General features: G+C 41.8%; 1 protein-coding gene across 1 annotated transcript; it reads left to right on the forward strand.

Moving 5' to 3' along the window:
* The first annotated feature begins 2,607 nt into the window (after positions 1–2,607).
* LOC116610307 (band 7 protein AGAP004871-like) lies at positions 2,608–13,927 on the forward strand. Its single transcript, XM_048731798.1, has 8 exons — positions 2,608–2,745; positions 6,556–6,662; positions 8,053–8,125; positions 8,507–8,589; positions 10,846–11,049; positions 11,400–11,455; positions 12,625–12,703; positions 13,215–13,927. The coding sequence occupies exons 1-8, from the start codon at positions 2,655–2,657 to the stop codon at positions 13,413–13,415; spliced, it is 894 nt and encodes a 297-aa protein (XP_048587755.1). The 5' UTR covers positions 2,608–2,654; the 3' UTR covers positions 13,416–13,927.
* Positions 13,928–15,184: the final 1,257 nt, after the last annotated feature.

Genomic DNA, 15,184 nt, shown 5'->3' on the forward strand with positions numbered 1-15,184 from the left:
GCTAAATACGTGAATGTGCGTACACGTGTCTCGTGTGTAGCTAAATACGTGAATGTGCGTACATGTGTCTCGTGTGTAGCTAAATACGTGAGTGTGCGTACATGTGTCTCGTGTGTAGCTAAATACGTGAGTGTGCGTACATGTGTCTTGTGTGTAGCTAAATACTTGAGTGTGCGTACATGTGCCTTGTGTGTAGCTAAATACGCGAACGGCGTACATGTGTCTTGTGTGCAGCTAAATACATGAGTGTGCGTACATGTGTCTCGTGTGTAGCTTATCACGTGAGTGTGCGTACATGTGTCTAGTGTGTAGCTAAATACATGAGTGTGCGTACATGTGTCTTGTGTGTAGCTAAATACGTGAGTGTGCGTACATGTGTCTTGTGTGTAGCTAAATACGTGAATGTGCGTACATCTGTCTTGTGTGCAGCTAAATACGTGAATGTGCGTACATGTGCCTTGTGTGTAGCTAAATACGTGAATGTGCGTACATGTGTCTTGTGTGTAGCTAAATACGTGAGTGTGCGTACATGTGCCTTGTGTGTAGCTAAATACGTGAATGTGCGTACATGTGTCTTGTGTGCAGCTTAATACGTGAGTGTGCGTACATGTGTCTTGTGTGCAGCTTATCACGTGAGTGTGCGTACATGTGTCTTGTGTGTAGCTAAATACGTGAATGTGCGTACACGTGTCTTGTGTGTAGCTAAATACGTGAGTGTGCGTACATGTGCCTTGTGTGTAGCTAAATACGTGAATGTGCGTACATGTGTCTTGTGTGCAGCTTAATACGTGAGTGTGCGTACATGTGTCTTGTGTGCAGCTTATCACGTGAGTGTGCGTACATGTGTCTTGTGTGTAGCTAAATACGTGAATGTGCGTACATGTGTCTTGTGTGTAGCTAAATACGTGAGTGTGCGTACATGTGTCTTGTGTGTAGCTAAATACGTGAGTGTGCGTACATGTGTCTCGTGTGTAGCTTATCACGTGAGTGTGCGTACATGTGTCTTGTGTGCAGCTAAATATGTGAGTGTGCGTACATGTGTCTCGTGTGTAGCTAAATACGTGAATGTGCGTACACGTGTCTAGTGTGCAGCTAAATATGTGAGTGTGCGTACATGTGTCTCGTGTGTAGCTAAATACGTGAATGTGCGTACACGTGTCTCGTGTGTAGCTAAATACGTGAATGTGCGTACATGTGTCTCGTGTGTAGCTAAATACGTGAGTGTGCGTACATGTGTCTCGTGTGTAGCTAAATACGTGAGTGTGCGTACATGTGTCTTGTGTGTAGCTAAATACTTGAGTGTGCGTACATGTGCCTTGTGTGTAGCTAAATACGCGAACGGCGTACATGTGTCTTGTGTGCAGCTAAATACATGAGTGTGCGTACATGTGTCTCGTGTGTAGCTTATCACGTGAGTGTGCGTACATGTGTCTAGTGTGTAGCTAAATACATGAGTGTGCGTACATGTGTCTTGTGTGTAGCTAAATACGTGAGTGTGCGTACATGTGTCTTGTGTGTAGCTAAATACGTGAGTGTGCGTACACGTGTCTAGTGTGCAGCTAAATATGTGAGTGTGCGTACACGTGTCTTGTGTGTAGCTAAATACGTGAGTGTGCGTACATGTGTCTTGTGTGTAGCTAATCACGTAAGTGTGCGTACATGTGCCTTGTGTGTAGCTAAATACGCGAACGGCGTACATGTGTCTTGTGTGCAGCTAAATACATGAATGTGCGTACATGTGTCTCGTGTGTAGCTTATCACGTGAGTGTGCGTACATGTGTCTTGTGTGCGGCTAAATACATGAGTGTGCGTACATGTGTCTAGTGTGTAGCTAAATACGCGAACGGCGTACATGTGTCTTGTGTGTAGCTAAATACGCGAACGGCGTACATGTGCCTTGTGTGTAGCTTATCACGTGAGTGTGTGTACATGTGTCTTGTGTGTAGCTAAATACGTGAATGTGCGTACATGTGTCTTGTGTGTAGCTTATCACGTGAGTGTGCGTACATGTGTCTTGTGTGTAGCTAAATACATGTGTGCGTACACGTGTCTTGTGTGCAGCTAAATACTTGAGTGTGCGTACACGTGTCTTGTGTGTAGCTAAATACTTGAGTGTGCGTACACGTGTCTTGTGTGCAGCTAAATACGTGAATGTGCGTACACGTGTCTAGTGTGCAGCTAAATACATGAGTGTGCGTACATGTGTCTTGTGTGCAGCTAAATATGTGAGTGTGCGTACATGTGTCTAGTGTGTAGCTAAATACATGAGTGTGCGTACACGTGTCTTGTGTGTCTAGTAATTATTGCTTCGACTTATATGCTGTCTTTTAGGGGTAAGAATTGATGTTGACCACACCCGAAGTGATGGGTTTAATTCATTTTGCCGAAGATCGCCCCAGTCTGTTTTTTTTTGGTCCCCAATCCCCCCGGGGGTATTGTATAATCATCTCTTATTGTTCATTACCCTTAATCTACTTCGACTTTAAGCGACAGTTCTTTCGAAAATTTATAATTCACATGATTTTTAGCAGTTTGCATTTTTCGCCGTTTCTATTCTACCCACAATGCACCGACAGTTTACCGGAAGTAGTTGTTGTTAGGTACTGGGTGGCTGGCGATCGCTCGAGTTCCCCGTCAATTGCTGAGGGAGCAGAATGACAAATACTACCTCGACCAGTCTTCATCCAAACCCCATCGCCGAGGGATACCAACGGACCGAGGTCGTCACGGATCACGCTGAAAGCGGTAAGAAACCCTAGCTGGGAGGAAACAATCAGTATTTAAGGCAATTACAATCGCCTGTGTTTTTCGGAGAAAAATCCGTACCTCTCTGATCGGTGTACTGCTTTTCTTCTATTACCCCACAAAGGATCATTTTTCCTTAGATAAAACCAGTAAATTTTCCAGGAAAGGGTTATAATAACTAACATAACCACACAGGCGCTAATAATTTTAATAGCGAGACTCTCAGGCGTTGCATATATATGCAGATTTTAACACTGACACTTACAATATTTATGCACATATATTTTGAAGCCGAAGCGCGTTTGCTTGTTTCTAAGACTGTGCCGGTTTTAGTTTTTTAAGCTTCATCCATTTTTGCATTTTTATAAATCTACTAATCGAAAGTTAAAAGCGATGTTATTTCCTTTTTAGATCACTCTGCTTACAAGTCATTATTTATTGATCCCCTGGGTAGTTCGATTCTAGGAGTAAATACGGATGATTCAATACTTTGGTGTATTATAACTTATTGTGTAAATCTATGGTTTGATCATGCCGTGAAGTGAATTACCCCGTAAGTAGCGGCAAATACACAAAAAGCCCCTATTCTCGAATTTCAGTTAATAATTATCATGGGAGCAACGTGTGAGAAAATCCTAGTTATTGTTTTTGTAATACATACTACACATTCTAGTACCCTATATCTTATCTAAATGATTGTTTTAGATTGTTTTATTCATGTTTCCTTCAAAAGAGCACAAGTATTGAGTTGAGGGATTTAGATTAGAGAGAAACTATATGTTTCTGACAAACTATTCTTAAAAATAAGTAATCACTTATCAGCTTACGTGCCAGAAAGCGAAAATAATATAAATTATGAGAGCTGGTAGCAGATGTTCTTCTTTTGCTATTACATATTTTACAGAATGTCCATCAAAGAAGCATCTTGTTTTTTTTTTTTTTTGCTTCTTAATCTTGACAAAATTCAGCTCAGTTTTCAGATAGGGGTCATGCGTATTTTTTAAACTCATTTGTTGTGTAGCAACTATCTTTTCAATAGATATGTTGTTTGCGGTCTAGAGATAGCACCTTGGTATACGTGTTCATGGATATTTATAAGTGAGTGTTCGCTTGTGGATTTTATTATTTTCTTTTTAGCGTTAGGTTGAGTGTTGATCTTCGTCAAATGGAGCATGGTTTTCGGTCAAGAGAGCACACTCTCGTCCTGATTTTTCACACATCACCACAGGGAACCCTCGGGGAATATCCCCACGATAATGCACTGGATATTGCGGGAAATACAAGGCAAACTGAATAAAAATAAACTCCACAGATATCTCTGTTCATTGGCAGACAATATGTGATGATGTTTCTATTTTCTTGGCGTACGCAAAAATGTTATTAAATTTTAACGACCTTAATTGTATGGATTATAGTATGCACGAAATGTTTTTTCGATCCATTAGATTTGGAATTCAAGTTAACTCAAGGAGATTATCAACATGCGTTATGTTATGGTGCAGTGAATAGAAATGAAAAATTTACCGCCATCAACTTTACTAAAACTTCACCTCGGGGCAGAGGCTTGTGACGAAAATAATCGCAACTCAACAATTTTATGTTTTTCATTGGCGCACGCACATATATTCTTTGTTTAACTCACAGACAAGTAATAATATCGCTTTATTGACAAAACGCAATTTCGTTTTGTGATAAAACAAATTCAGTACATTTGTGATTCATATGCCCTTTTTGGCGACAATAGAGACAGAGACAGCTTGACTGACAGGTTTCCTTGATCGTTTACAGGATCGGTTGTTTTAGGCTGCATTTGGTTTGGTATTCACGGTTAGCCAACCATCATTTTCTACCAAATATCTGTTCGAAACTAAGGTTATCTGAGCAGCTTAGAAGTTAGCGGCTGGCAAATCTCTTAAATTTTGTCCGGACTGGACTTCAGTTAAAAAAATCTTTAGAATGACCTCATATTCTTTTATTTTTCTTGCCAAATCTGCCCTAACGCTTTCGAAAACTTCCCCTATATTTTCGGATTATAAGTATATGACATTTCTACGGTTTTCGCTAAGGCTGTAGAAACACCAGAATATTTCGGATGTAAGTGCTTTAAAATTTTCTTTTAAACATCCGAACAGATGTTTTTGTTTTTTGGGCGCCAGAATTAGCCAGGAATGTTTAAATGGCATATCTAAAAATGTTTTTGGAGATGGAGTATAAATATGAAGGTTTTGCTCGCTGGGTGCCCTTGGGTATTTAAAACTCAAAGGTCGGCCTTTCCAGTACTCAGCATGAAGTGATCATTCTCCAAACAGGTGAAAATTGTCACGTGACCTTGGGTATGCTTGGTGTGTTTATTGGCTGTAGACATCGAGTAGTTTGTAAGGATAATGGAGCAAACGTGGAAAGGGAATAACGTAAAGGCCGTCACTAGAGGTATACGATCTTAGAGTATTATTAAGTATTCAGGCAATTTGCGATAATCTTTTTACATATATGTATACTCATTTGTAAGCTGGGGGCTCAGAACGTTATTATGAGAGTAATACATACCAGGTAATACATACCGCTTTTTATTAACAATAATCTAGAAAAAAGCTAAAAATGAGATGGAGTGCGAATTTACTTTTGATAAAATCGTTTTCACATGCCATTGCTTAATTTTCCAATATGGATCAAATGTCAGTTCTATTTAATAATTAAATAAAATATTGATTTAGCCTATTATTTACATTAAACTCAGCCTTTTTAAACTCCTTGGAAAAATGGATCGAAAATTTATTCTCTTTATTGATATCATCACTTCAGTCTGTTTTTATTTTATTCAAATTCCACATGGTGACTGGTTAACTCAATTATTTCTAAGCAAATCGGATACATCTCCGGATATCGTTATCCGCACTAAGTATGGATAGCTTAGAAAGAAGTGCACCTTTGGCATTTCCTTTTGAGTTTTTCAAGCACTATAAACTTGAGTTGTTTACATAGCCTTCCCTGTAGATTGAACATGATGAAGATGTGATAATTGAGAAATGCGTTTTTTAGGTGTTGCGTCTACTTGTTGTGAGGTTGTGGTCAAAATATGTTAATCATGAAAGGAGTTTTTGTAGAATCCTGCCACACATTCTTCATGACAGGAAAACGTTAGTGATTAGCATGATATCGAGGCTCCGAGCTTGACTTGTTCAAACCACAATCATGCAGTGTCGCCGCTTTGTGAGTCTTTTGCTTGGAGGGTGAAGCCTCGGGAACCCTTGGTAGATACTTTATGGTACTGTGGTGAAACCTGCTCATAGTTCTCATATAATAGTATTATGGCTAAGCCTCATAAGAGAATTGCACACAAAACTAGTCACTGCTAAGTACTTATTTGATAACTCTCAAATAATATCGAGTCACTACCGAATGGTACCGAGACACTACCAAATAACACCGAACTACCGAATAGTACCGAGACACTACCGAATGGTACCGAGACACTACCAAATAACATCGAGTCACTACCGAATAGTACCGAGACACTACCAAATAACATCGAGTCACTACCGAATAGTACCGATTTACTTCCGAATAGTACCGAGTCACTACCGAATAGTACCGATTTACTTACCGAGTCATTACCGAATTAAAGCGAGACGCTATCGAACTTGTGTCGTGTGTAACGTGTGTCGCGTGTAACGTGTGTCGCGTGTAACGTGTGTCGCGTGTAACGTGTGTCGTGTGTAACGTGTGTCGCGTGTAACGTGTGTCGCGTGTAACGTGTGTCGTGTGTAACGTGTGTCGCGTGTAACGTGTGTCTGTGTGTCTCGTGTGCAGGTGGTGACGCTGGCCTTGACAGGGGGGTTTTCTACTACTTACTCACCGGTGTCTCTCTCGTCATATTCATCTGCACTCTGCCTTTCTCTCTCTGCTTCTGTCTCAAGGTAAGTCCTTGGACCGTGTCACATGAAAGCACTAAAAAAGAAAACGGGAAGGATTTTCTATTGCCAGCAAATCGTGCAAAAGAATGCCATCATTTCTAAAATATCCACCGTTCAAAATCATCACGTCATTTCTGATATATTACTTACAGGTAGTGCAAGATCATGACGTCATTTCTGATATATTACTGACAGATCGTTCAAGATCATGACGTCATTTCTGATATATTACTGACAGGTCGTTCAAGATCATGACGTCATTTCTGATATATTACTGACAGGTCGTTCAAGATCATGACGTCATTTCTGATATATTACTGACAGGTCGTTCAAGATCATGACGTCATTTCTGATATATTACTGACAGGTCGTGCAAGATCATGACGTCATTTCTGATATATTACTGACAGGTCGTGCAAGATCATGACGTCATTTCTGATTTATGACTATGCAAATATGACGTAATTTCTGATCTATTACTGACAGATCGTGCAAAATCATGACGTCATTTCTGATCTATCATAAACAGATCGTGCAAGATCATGAAGTCATTTCTAATCTATTTCCAACAGATCGTGCAAGATCATGACGTCGTTTCTAATCTATTACCAACATATCGTGCAAGAGTATGACGTCATTTCTAATCTATTACCAAACAGAACGTGCAAGAGTATGACGTCATTTCTAATCCATTACCAACAGATCGTGCAATAGTATGGCGTCATTTCTAATCTATTACCAAACAGATCGTGGAAGATCATGACGTCATTTCTAATCTATTACCAAACAGATCGTGCAAGATCATGACGTCATTTCTAATCTATTACCAACAGATCGTCGAGATCATGACGTCATTTCTAATCTATTACCAAACAGAACGTGCAAGATCATGACGTCATTTCTAATCTATTACCAAACAAAACGTGCAAGAGTATGGCGTAATTTCTAATCTATTACCAACAAATCGTGCAAGATCATGACGTCATTTCTAATCTATTACCAACAGATCGTGCAAGATCATGACGTCATTTCTAATCTATTACCAACAGATCGTGCAAGAGTATGACGTCATTTCTAATCTATTACCAACAGATCGTGCAAGAGTATGACGTCATTTCTAATCTATTACCAACATATCGTGCAAGATCATGACGTCATTTCTAATCTATTACCAACAGATCGTGCAAGAGTATGACGTCATTTCTAATCTATTACCAACAGATCGTGCAAGATCATGACGTCATTTCTAATCTATTACCAACAGATCGTGCAAGATCATGACGTCATTTCTAATCTATTACTGACAGGTCGTTCAAGATCATGACGTCATTTCTGATATATTACTGACAGATCGTGCAAGATCATGACGTCATTTCTAATCTATTACCAACAGATCGTGCAAGAGTATGAGCGAGCGGTCATCTTTAGACTTGGCAGGTTGCTACAAGGGGGCGCAAAGGGACCCGGTCAGTTTGCACTGGACTTTACAGGGCGTGGACGGTCTATAAAGTATTGACGGGTTCTGATAAATTTCCTTCTCTATAGTCCAGGGGTGGGGGGAGCTATACAACTGATGTGTGTGTGTGGGGGGAGGGTCCTAAAAATTACCCTTAAAATACATGACCACCACCCTGTGTTTTGGCCGAATTTAAATTCAACAAATGTGCGACTGTACAATTTTGTGCATTCCTGCTATAATTTTCTTTTACGTTCAAAGAAAAGTCTCCTATCTTAAGCAAATAAAATAGTTAAACATCAAACACATGTTGTTGTATTTCTATTCATGTCTGTGTTGACACGCTGTTGTTTTATATTATAAATTTGTTGACACGTTGTTCTATTTCTAGGCATGTTTTTCATTCTGCCATGTATTGACTCCTACCAGAAGGTCGACCTTAGAGTTGTGTCTTTTGACGTGCCTCCACAAGAGGCAAGTATTAATGTGGGATCCAACTCGTTGTGGAACCCATTTCCTTTTTTAATGGGAAACAATATCCCATTTTTAGGGCCTGTTCTCGGGACTTTATCTATTAATGTGGGATCCAACTCGTCATGGAATCCATGCCCTTTTTAATGGGAAACGATATCCCATTTTTAGGGCCTGTTCTCGGGACTTTATCTATTAATGTGGGATCCAACTCGTCATGGAATCCATGCCCTTTTTAATGGGAAACGATGTCCCATTTCTAGGGCCTGTTCTCGGGACTTTATCTGTTAATGTGGGATCCCACTCGTCGTGGAATCCATGTCCTTTTTTAATGGGAAACAATATCCCATTTTTAGGGCCTGTTCTCAAGACTTTATCTATTAATGTAGGATCCAACTCGTCATGGAATCCATGCCCTTTTTAATAGGAAACGATGTCCCATTTCTAGGGCCTGTTCTCGGGACTTTATTTTCAACACAACTGTAATACTTAGGACCGGGATCTGGAATCAGAAAATTACTCGATCTCCTTACACACCTTAGTAGATCAGAATAGCTAATCATGAGAAGAACAGATAGACAACCGGCAGGAACACCTTAGTAGATCAGGATAGCTAATCTTGAGAAGAACAGATAGACAACCGACAGGAACACCTTTAGTAGATCAGGATAACTAATCTTGAGAAGAACAGAGGAAGGCAAAGTTAGTTGGGATTCGAGTTATCCGATTTAGAGAAGAGGGGCGACTCGAGATGTCCAAGTTCGAGATTTAAGTTATCCGATTTCGAGTTAAAGGGAGATTCGAGTTATCCGATTTCGAGTTAATGGGGATTCAAGTTATCCGATTTCGAGTTAAGGGGAGATTCGAGTTATCCGATTTCGAGTTAATGTGGATTCGAGTTATCCGATTTCGAGGTAATTGGGGAGTTATTCGAGTAAATGGGGTGTTGCTGTACTTGAAGTGACCCTCCCTCTCTCTTTGTTTCAATCCTGACCAAAGATAGCGTGACGGTGGCTGTTGATACCCGTTTACTATTGTTTGTTCGCGGTTCAGATCCTGACCACATATAGCGTGACGGTGGCTGTTGATACCTGTTTACTATTGTTTGTTTGCGGTTCATATCCTGACCAAAGATAGCGTGACGGTGGCTGTTGATACCTGTTTACTGTTGTTTGTTTGCGGTTCAGATCCTGACCACAGATAGCGTGACGGTGGCTGTTGATACCTGTTTACTATTGTTTGTTTGCGGTTCAGATCCTGACCACAGATAGCGTGACGGTGGCTGTTGATACCTGTTTACTATTGTTTGTTTGCGGTTCAGATCCTGACCAAAGATAGCGTGACGGTGGCTGTTGATACCTGTTTACTATTGTTTGTTTGCGGTTCAGATCCTGACCAAAGATAGCGTGACGGTGGATGTTGATACCTGTTTACTATTGTTTGTTTGCGGTTCAGATCCTGACCACAGATAGCGTGACGGTGGCTGTTGATACCTGTTTACTATTGTTTGTTTGCGGTTCAGATCCTGACCACAGATAGCGTGACGGTGGATGTTGATACCTGTTTACTATTGTTTGTTTGCGGTTCAGATCCTGACCAAAGATAGCGTGACGGTGGCTGTTGATACCTGTTTACTATTGTTTGTTTGCGGTTCAGATCCTGACCAAAGATAGCGTGACGGTGGCTGTTGATACCTGTTTACTATTGTTTGTTTGCGGTTCAGATCCTGACCAAAGATAGCGTGACGGTGGCTGTTGATACCTGTTTACTATTGTTTGTTTGCGGTTCAGATCCTGACCACAGATAGCGTGACGGTGGATGTTGATACCTGTTTACTATTGTTTGTTTGCGGTTCAGATCCTGACCAAAGATAGCGTGACGGTGGCTGTTGATACCTGTTTACTATTGGTTGTTTGCGGTTCAGATCCTGACCACAGATAGCGTGACGGTGGCTGTTGATACGTGTTTACTATTGTTTGTTTGCGGTTCAGATCCTGACCAAAGATAGCGTGACGGTGGCTGTTGATACCTGTTTACTATTGTTTGTTTGCGGTTCAGATTCTGACCAAAGATAGCGTGACGGTGGATGTTGATACCTGTTTACTATTGTTTGTTTGCGGTTCAGATTCTGACCAAAGATAGCGTGACGGTGGCTGTTGATACCTGTTTACTATTGTTTGTTTGCGGTTCAGATCCTGACCAAAGATAGCGTGACGGTGGCTGTTGATACCTGTTTACTATTGTTTGTTTGCGGTTCAGATCCTGACCAAAGATAGCGTAACAGTGGCTGTTGATGCGGTGGTGTACTTCAGGATTCATAACGCCACCATCTCCATCACGAACGTGGAGAATGCGAACCGCTCTACTCGACTGCTGGCTCAGACCACCCTGAGAAACGTACTGGGGACCAAAAGCTTGAGCGAGATTCTGATTGAGAGAGACATCATTAGCTATATCATGCAGGTATGCTTGCAAGCTTGGTTACCACGTCATCATCCCGAAAATCACCGAGAGGTCAGTCTGTCTTTGTCCTGAAACACACTGCAGGCCTGGGCTAAAACATAGTTGAATTGTATTGTCGCATAGTGTCCATTTTAATACCCTAAGGTGAGTAAGGAAGTTATTGTATTGGCCCTGTAAGGGAGGTCTGATTTTTTCTGGCTTCTACTGAAACCCTGGGGGTCGTAAAAGGAGAAACTGAAATCGCTTTTTTTTTCGCTTAAGTAGGGCTTTAAAATTTAAAGGTGTTCTGAGTCAAAATATCCCCCCCACACACACAATATCAGTCTTACCATGATTCACTATGTTTCCAGACTGCCTTGGACGAGGCTACTGACCCCTGGGGGGTGAAGGTGGAGAGAGTTGAAGTGTAAGCACGATAAAATTACGCTATAATCATCAATTTCTGGAAGGGGCAGCGGGGTCAAGGGGATGTATGCTGTATTCACCAATCCCTGGGGGAAGGGGGGAGGTCATGGTACGATGTTATACACTCCAATCTCTGGAGAGTGGACATGGTGATATATGTTATACTCGCCAATGCCCAGGGGGGGAGGGGGTCATGGTACGATTCTGTTATATTTACCAATTCCTGGGGGAGTGGTCATGGTACGAAATGTTATACTTAAAAAACCCTAGGGGAGTGGTCATGGTACGAAATGTTATACTCATCAAACCCTAGGGGGGTGGTCATTGTACGAAATGTTATACTCATCAAACCCTAGGGAAGTGATAATGGTACGAAATGTTATACTCATCAAACCCTAGGGGAGTGGTCGTGGTACGAAATGTTATACTCATCAAACCCTAGGGGAGTGGTCATGGTACGAAATGTTATACTCATCAACCCCTGGGGAAGTGGTCATGGTACGAAATGTTATACTCATCAAACCCTTGGGGAGTGGTCATGGTACGAAATGTTATACTCATCAAACCCTGGGGGAGTGGTAATGGTACGAAATGTTATATACTCATCAACCCCTGGGGGAGTGGTCATGGTACGAAATGTTATACTCATCAAACCCTGGGGGAGTGGTAATGGTACGAAATGTTATACTCATCAACCCCTTGGGGAGTGGTCATGGTTCGAAATTTTATACTAATGTTTATGTCAAGTGTTATACAAATCAACCCCTGGGGGGGTGTTCATGGTACGAAAATTTCTACTAATGTGTTATGTCAAATGTTATACTCATCAATCCCTGGGGGGTGTTTATGGTACGAAATTTTATACTCATGTGTTATGTCAAATTTTATACATCTCAACCCCTGGGGGGTGTTCATGGTAAGAAATTTTATACTAATGTTTATGTCAAGTGTTATACAAATCAACCCCTGGGGGTTGTTCATGGTACGAAATTTTCTACTCATGTGTTATGTCAAATGTTATACAAATCAACCCCTGGGGGAGTGGTCATGGTGGTATATGTTATATTCACTATGAGAGTGGTGATGGTATTTCCCGATAGCCACACTGAAGAAAAGATATTAGCTTTAAACTAAACAGGTTAATCCTAGATAATATTCCTCCTTTTTCAGTAAAGATGTCCGATTGCCACAGCAACTACAGCGAGCCATGGCGGCAGAGGCCGAGGCTGCACGCGAGGCTAGAGCCAAGGTGAGATAACATACAGTAACGAGGCTAGAGCCAAGGTGAGATAACACACAGTAACGAGGCTAGAGCCAAGGTGAGATAAAACATAGTAACGAGGCTAGAGCCAAGGTGAGATAAAACATAGTAACGAGGCAAGAGCCAAGGTGAGATAAAACATAGTAACGAGGCTAGAGCCAAGGTGAGATAACACACAGTAACGAGGCTAGGGCCAAGGTGAGATAAAACATAGTAACGAGGCTAGAGCCAAGGTGAGATAACACACAGTAACGAGGCAAGAGCCAAGGTGAGATAACACACAGTAACGAGGCTAGAGCCAAGGTGAGATAACACACAGTAACGAGGCTAGAGCCAAGGTGAGATAACACACAGCAACGAGGGTAGAGCCAAGGTGAGATAAAACATAGTAACTATGCTAGCCAAGGCGAGATAACACAACGTTATATTTTGTTTTAAATTTATTTGAAGTCGCTTCAGTTAGAAACTGCATAAACAACTCTTTGACACTCGTTTCCAGGTCATAGCGGCCGAGGGAGAGATGAACGCCTCGCGTTCCCTCAAAGAAGCCGCTGACATAATCTCCCAGTCACCGCAGGCTCTGCAGCTCCGCTACCTCCAAACTCTGACCACAATTTCCGCAGAGAAGAACTCCACCGTCATCTTTCCACTTCCCATCGATTTTATCGCGAGGTTTCTTCCCGACAATAAGACATCCTAAGATAATAGAGCTCCCATTTTATTACCGAGATCGTTTCTAAGCGATGAAGGAGATACAAAGCTTCTTACTGGCTTCTGGCTGTGACACTTTACATTATTAGGGTTCTAAGATCAAACAATTTTACAAGGGTCTCCATCAGCTCCCATTTTCAGGCCCGTCGCCAGGAGGGTGCAGGGTGTGCGAACGCATCCCCCCCCCACAACGGCCTATAGGCTTGCTATTTGTAGATAAAACTATAAAGCATAAGCATACTACTGACTTACTACTGCAAATGCATAAAAACATCACTTTGTTCTTTCTGGAATGGTCAGACCTAGCAGAGAATATTTTATCCACCCCCCCCCCCCCGGAAAAATTAGGTCCACTATGTGATTCCGCACCCCTTTCCCCCCCCCAAGAAAAATCCTGGGTACGGGCCTGATCTTGTCCTTCCTGCAGAATGTCAAGGGCGAGCAAATATCCATTTCCATCGGCTGATTTGCCAAATCGAATAAAATTTTGGTTTTAAGATGGTTATTTTGAAATGTCTTCAAATAGTTCGTCTTCCAATATTTATGTATGGTAATAATTATGGTTTGGTTTGATTAGGATTCTTTTAGACAGTATAGGCAAGTGCGCAATGGAACATGGCGAAAAGGCGTTGTCCAGTGGTTGTGGTGACCTCCTTCTCAGGGTTTCCCTTTTCGGGCACGTGACTCGCTAAACGCCCAAGTTCCACACCACCCATATGTTATCCTTTGTCTTAATGTCTATAGGAGACTGGGGCGAGACCGTGACTATGCCTGTGGTAGTACTTTTCTAGAAAGTACCTATTGTGAGAAAGCTTGCTAGTAAAAGGTTGTTACTATTCTTGGGGGAAATTTTAAAAAAAACGTAACATAAAAATTGCCATCTTTGCTCTATCTACACTAGCAAATTGTCGCACAAAAATTGCTAACTAAAAATTGGTAGTGTAGATGGGGCTTTAACGTGCAATTTCATGATTTCGTGGTAATAAACCAAATAGGCAAGATGTTTAAGCGCATCCTCGGGGACACCGGAAGAGGTTCCGGTCACCAAGAGGTGTTTTTCCTCTTCCGGTCACTTAGAGGTGTTTTTCCTCTTCCGGTCACCAAGAGGTGTTTTTCCTCTTCCGGTCACCAAGAGGTGTTTTTCCTCTTCCGTTCACCCAGAGGTGTTTTTCCTCTTCCGTTCACCCAGAGGTGTTTTTCCTTTTCCGGTCACCAAGAGGTGTTTTTCCTCTTCCGGTCACCAAGAGGTCTTTTTCCTCTTCCGGTCACCAAGAGGTTTTTGTCCTCTTCCGGTCACCAAGAGGTATTTTTTCTCTTCCGGTCACCAAGAGGTCTTTTTCCTCTTCCGGTCACCAAGAGGTCTTTTTCCTCTTCCGGTCACCAAAAGGTCTTTTTACTCTTCCGGTCACCAAGAGGTCATTTTCCTGCTTCCGGTGACCAAGAAGTCTTTTTCCTCTTCCGGTCACCAAGAGGTGTTTTTCCTCTTCCGCTCACCAAGAGGTATTTTTCCTCTTCCGTTCACCCAGAGGTCTTTTTCCTCTTCCGAACACCAAGAGGTCTTTTTACTCTTCCGGTCACCAAGAGGTCTTTTTCCTGCTTCCGGTGACTAAGAAGTCTTTTTCCTCTTCCGGTCACCAAGAGGTCTTTTTCCTCTTCATGTCACCAAGAGGTTTTTGTCCTCTTCCGGTCACCAAGAGGTATTTTTCCTCTTCCGGTCACCAAGAGGTGTTTTTCCTCTTCCGGTAACCAAGAGGTGTT

The sequence above is a fragment of the Nematostella vectensis genome, chromosome 8 (assembly GCF_932526225.1).
Source record: "Nematostella vectensis chromosome 8, jaNemVect1.1, whole genome shotgun sequence".
NCBI classification, from domain to species: Eukaryota; Metazoa; Cnidaria; class Anthozoa; order Actiniaria; family Edwardsiidae; genus Nematostella; species Nematostella vectensis.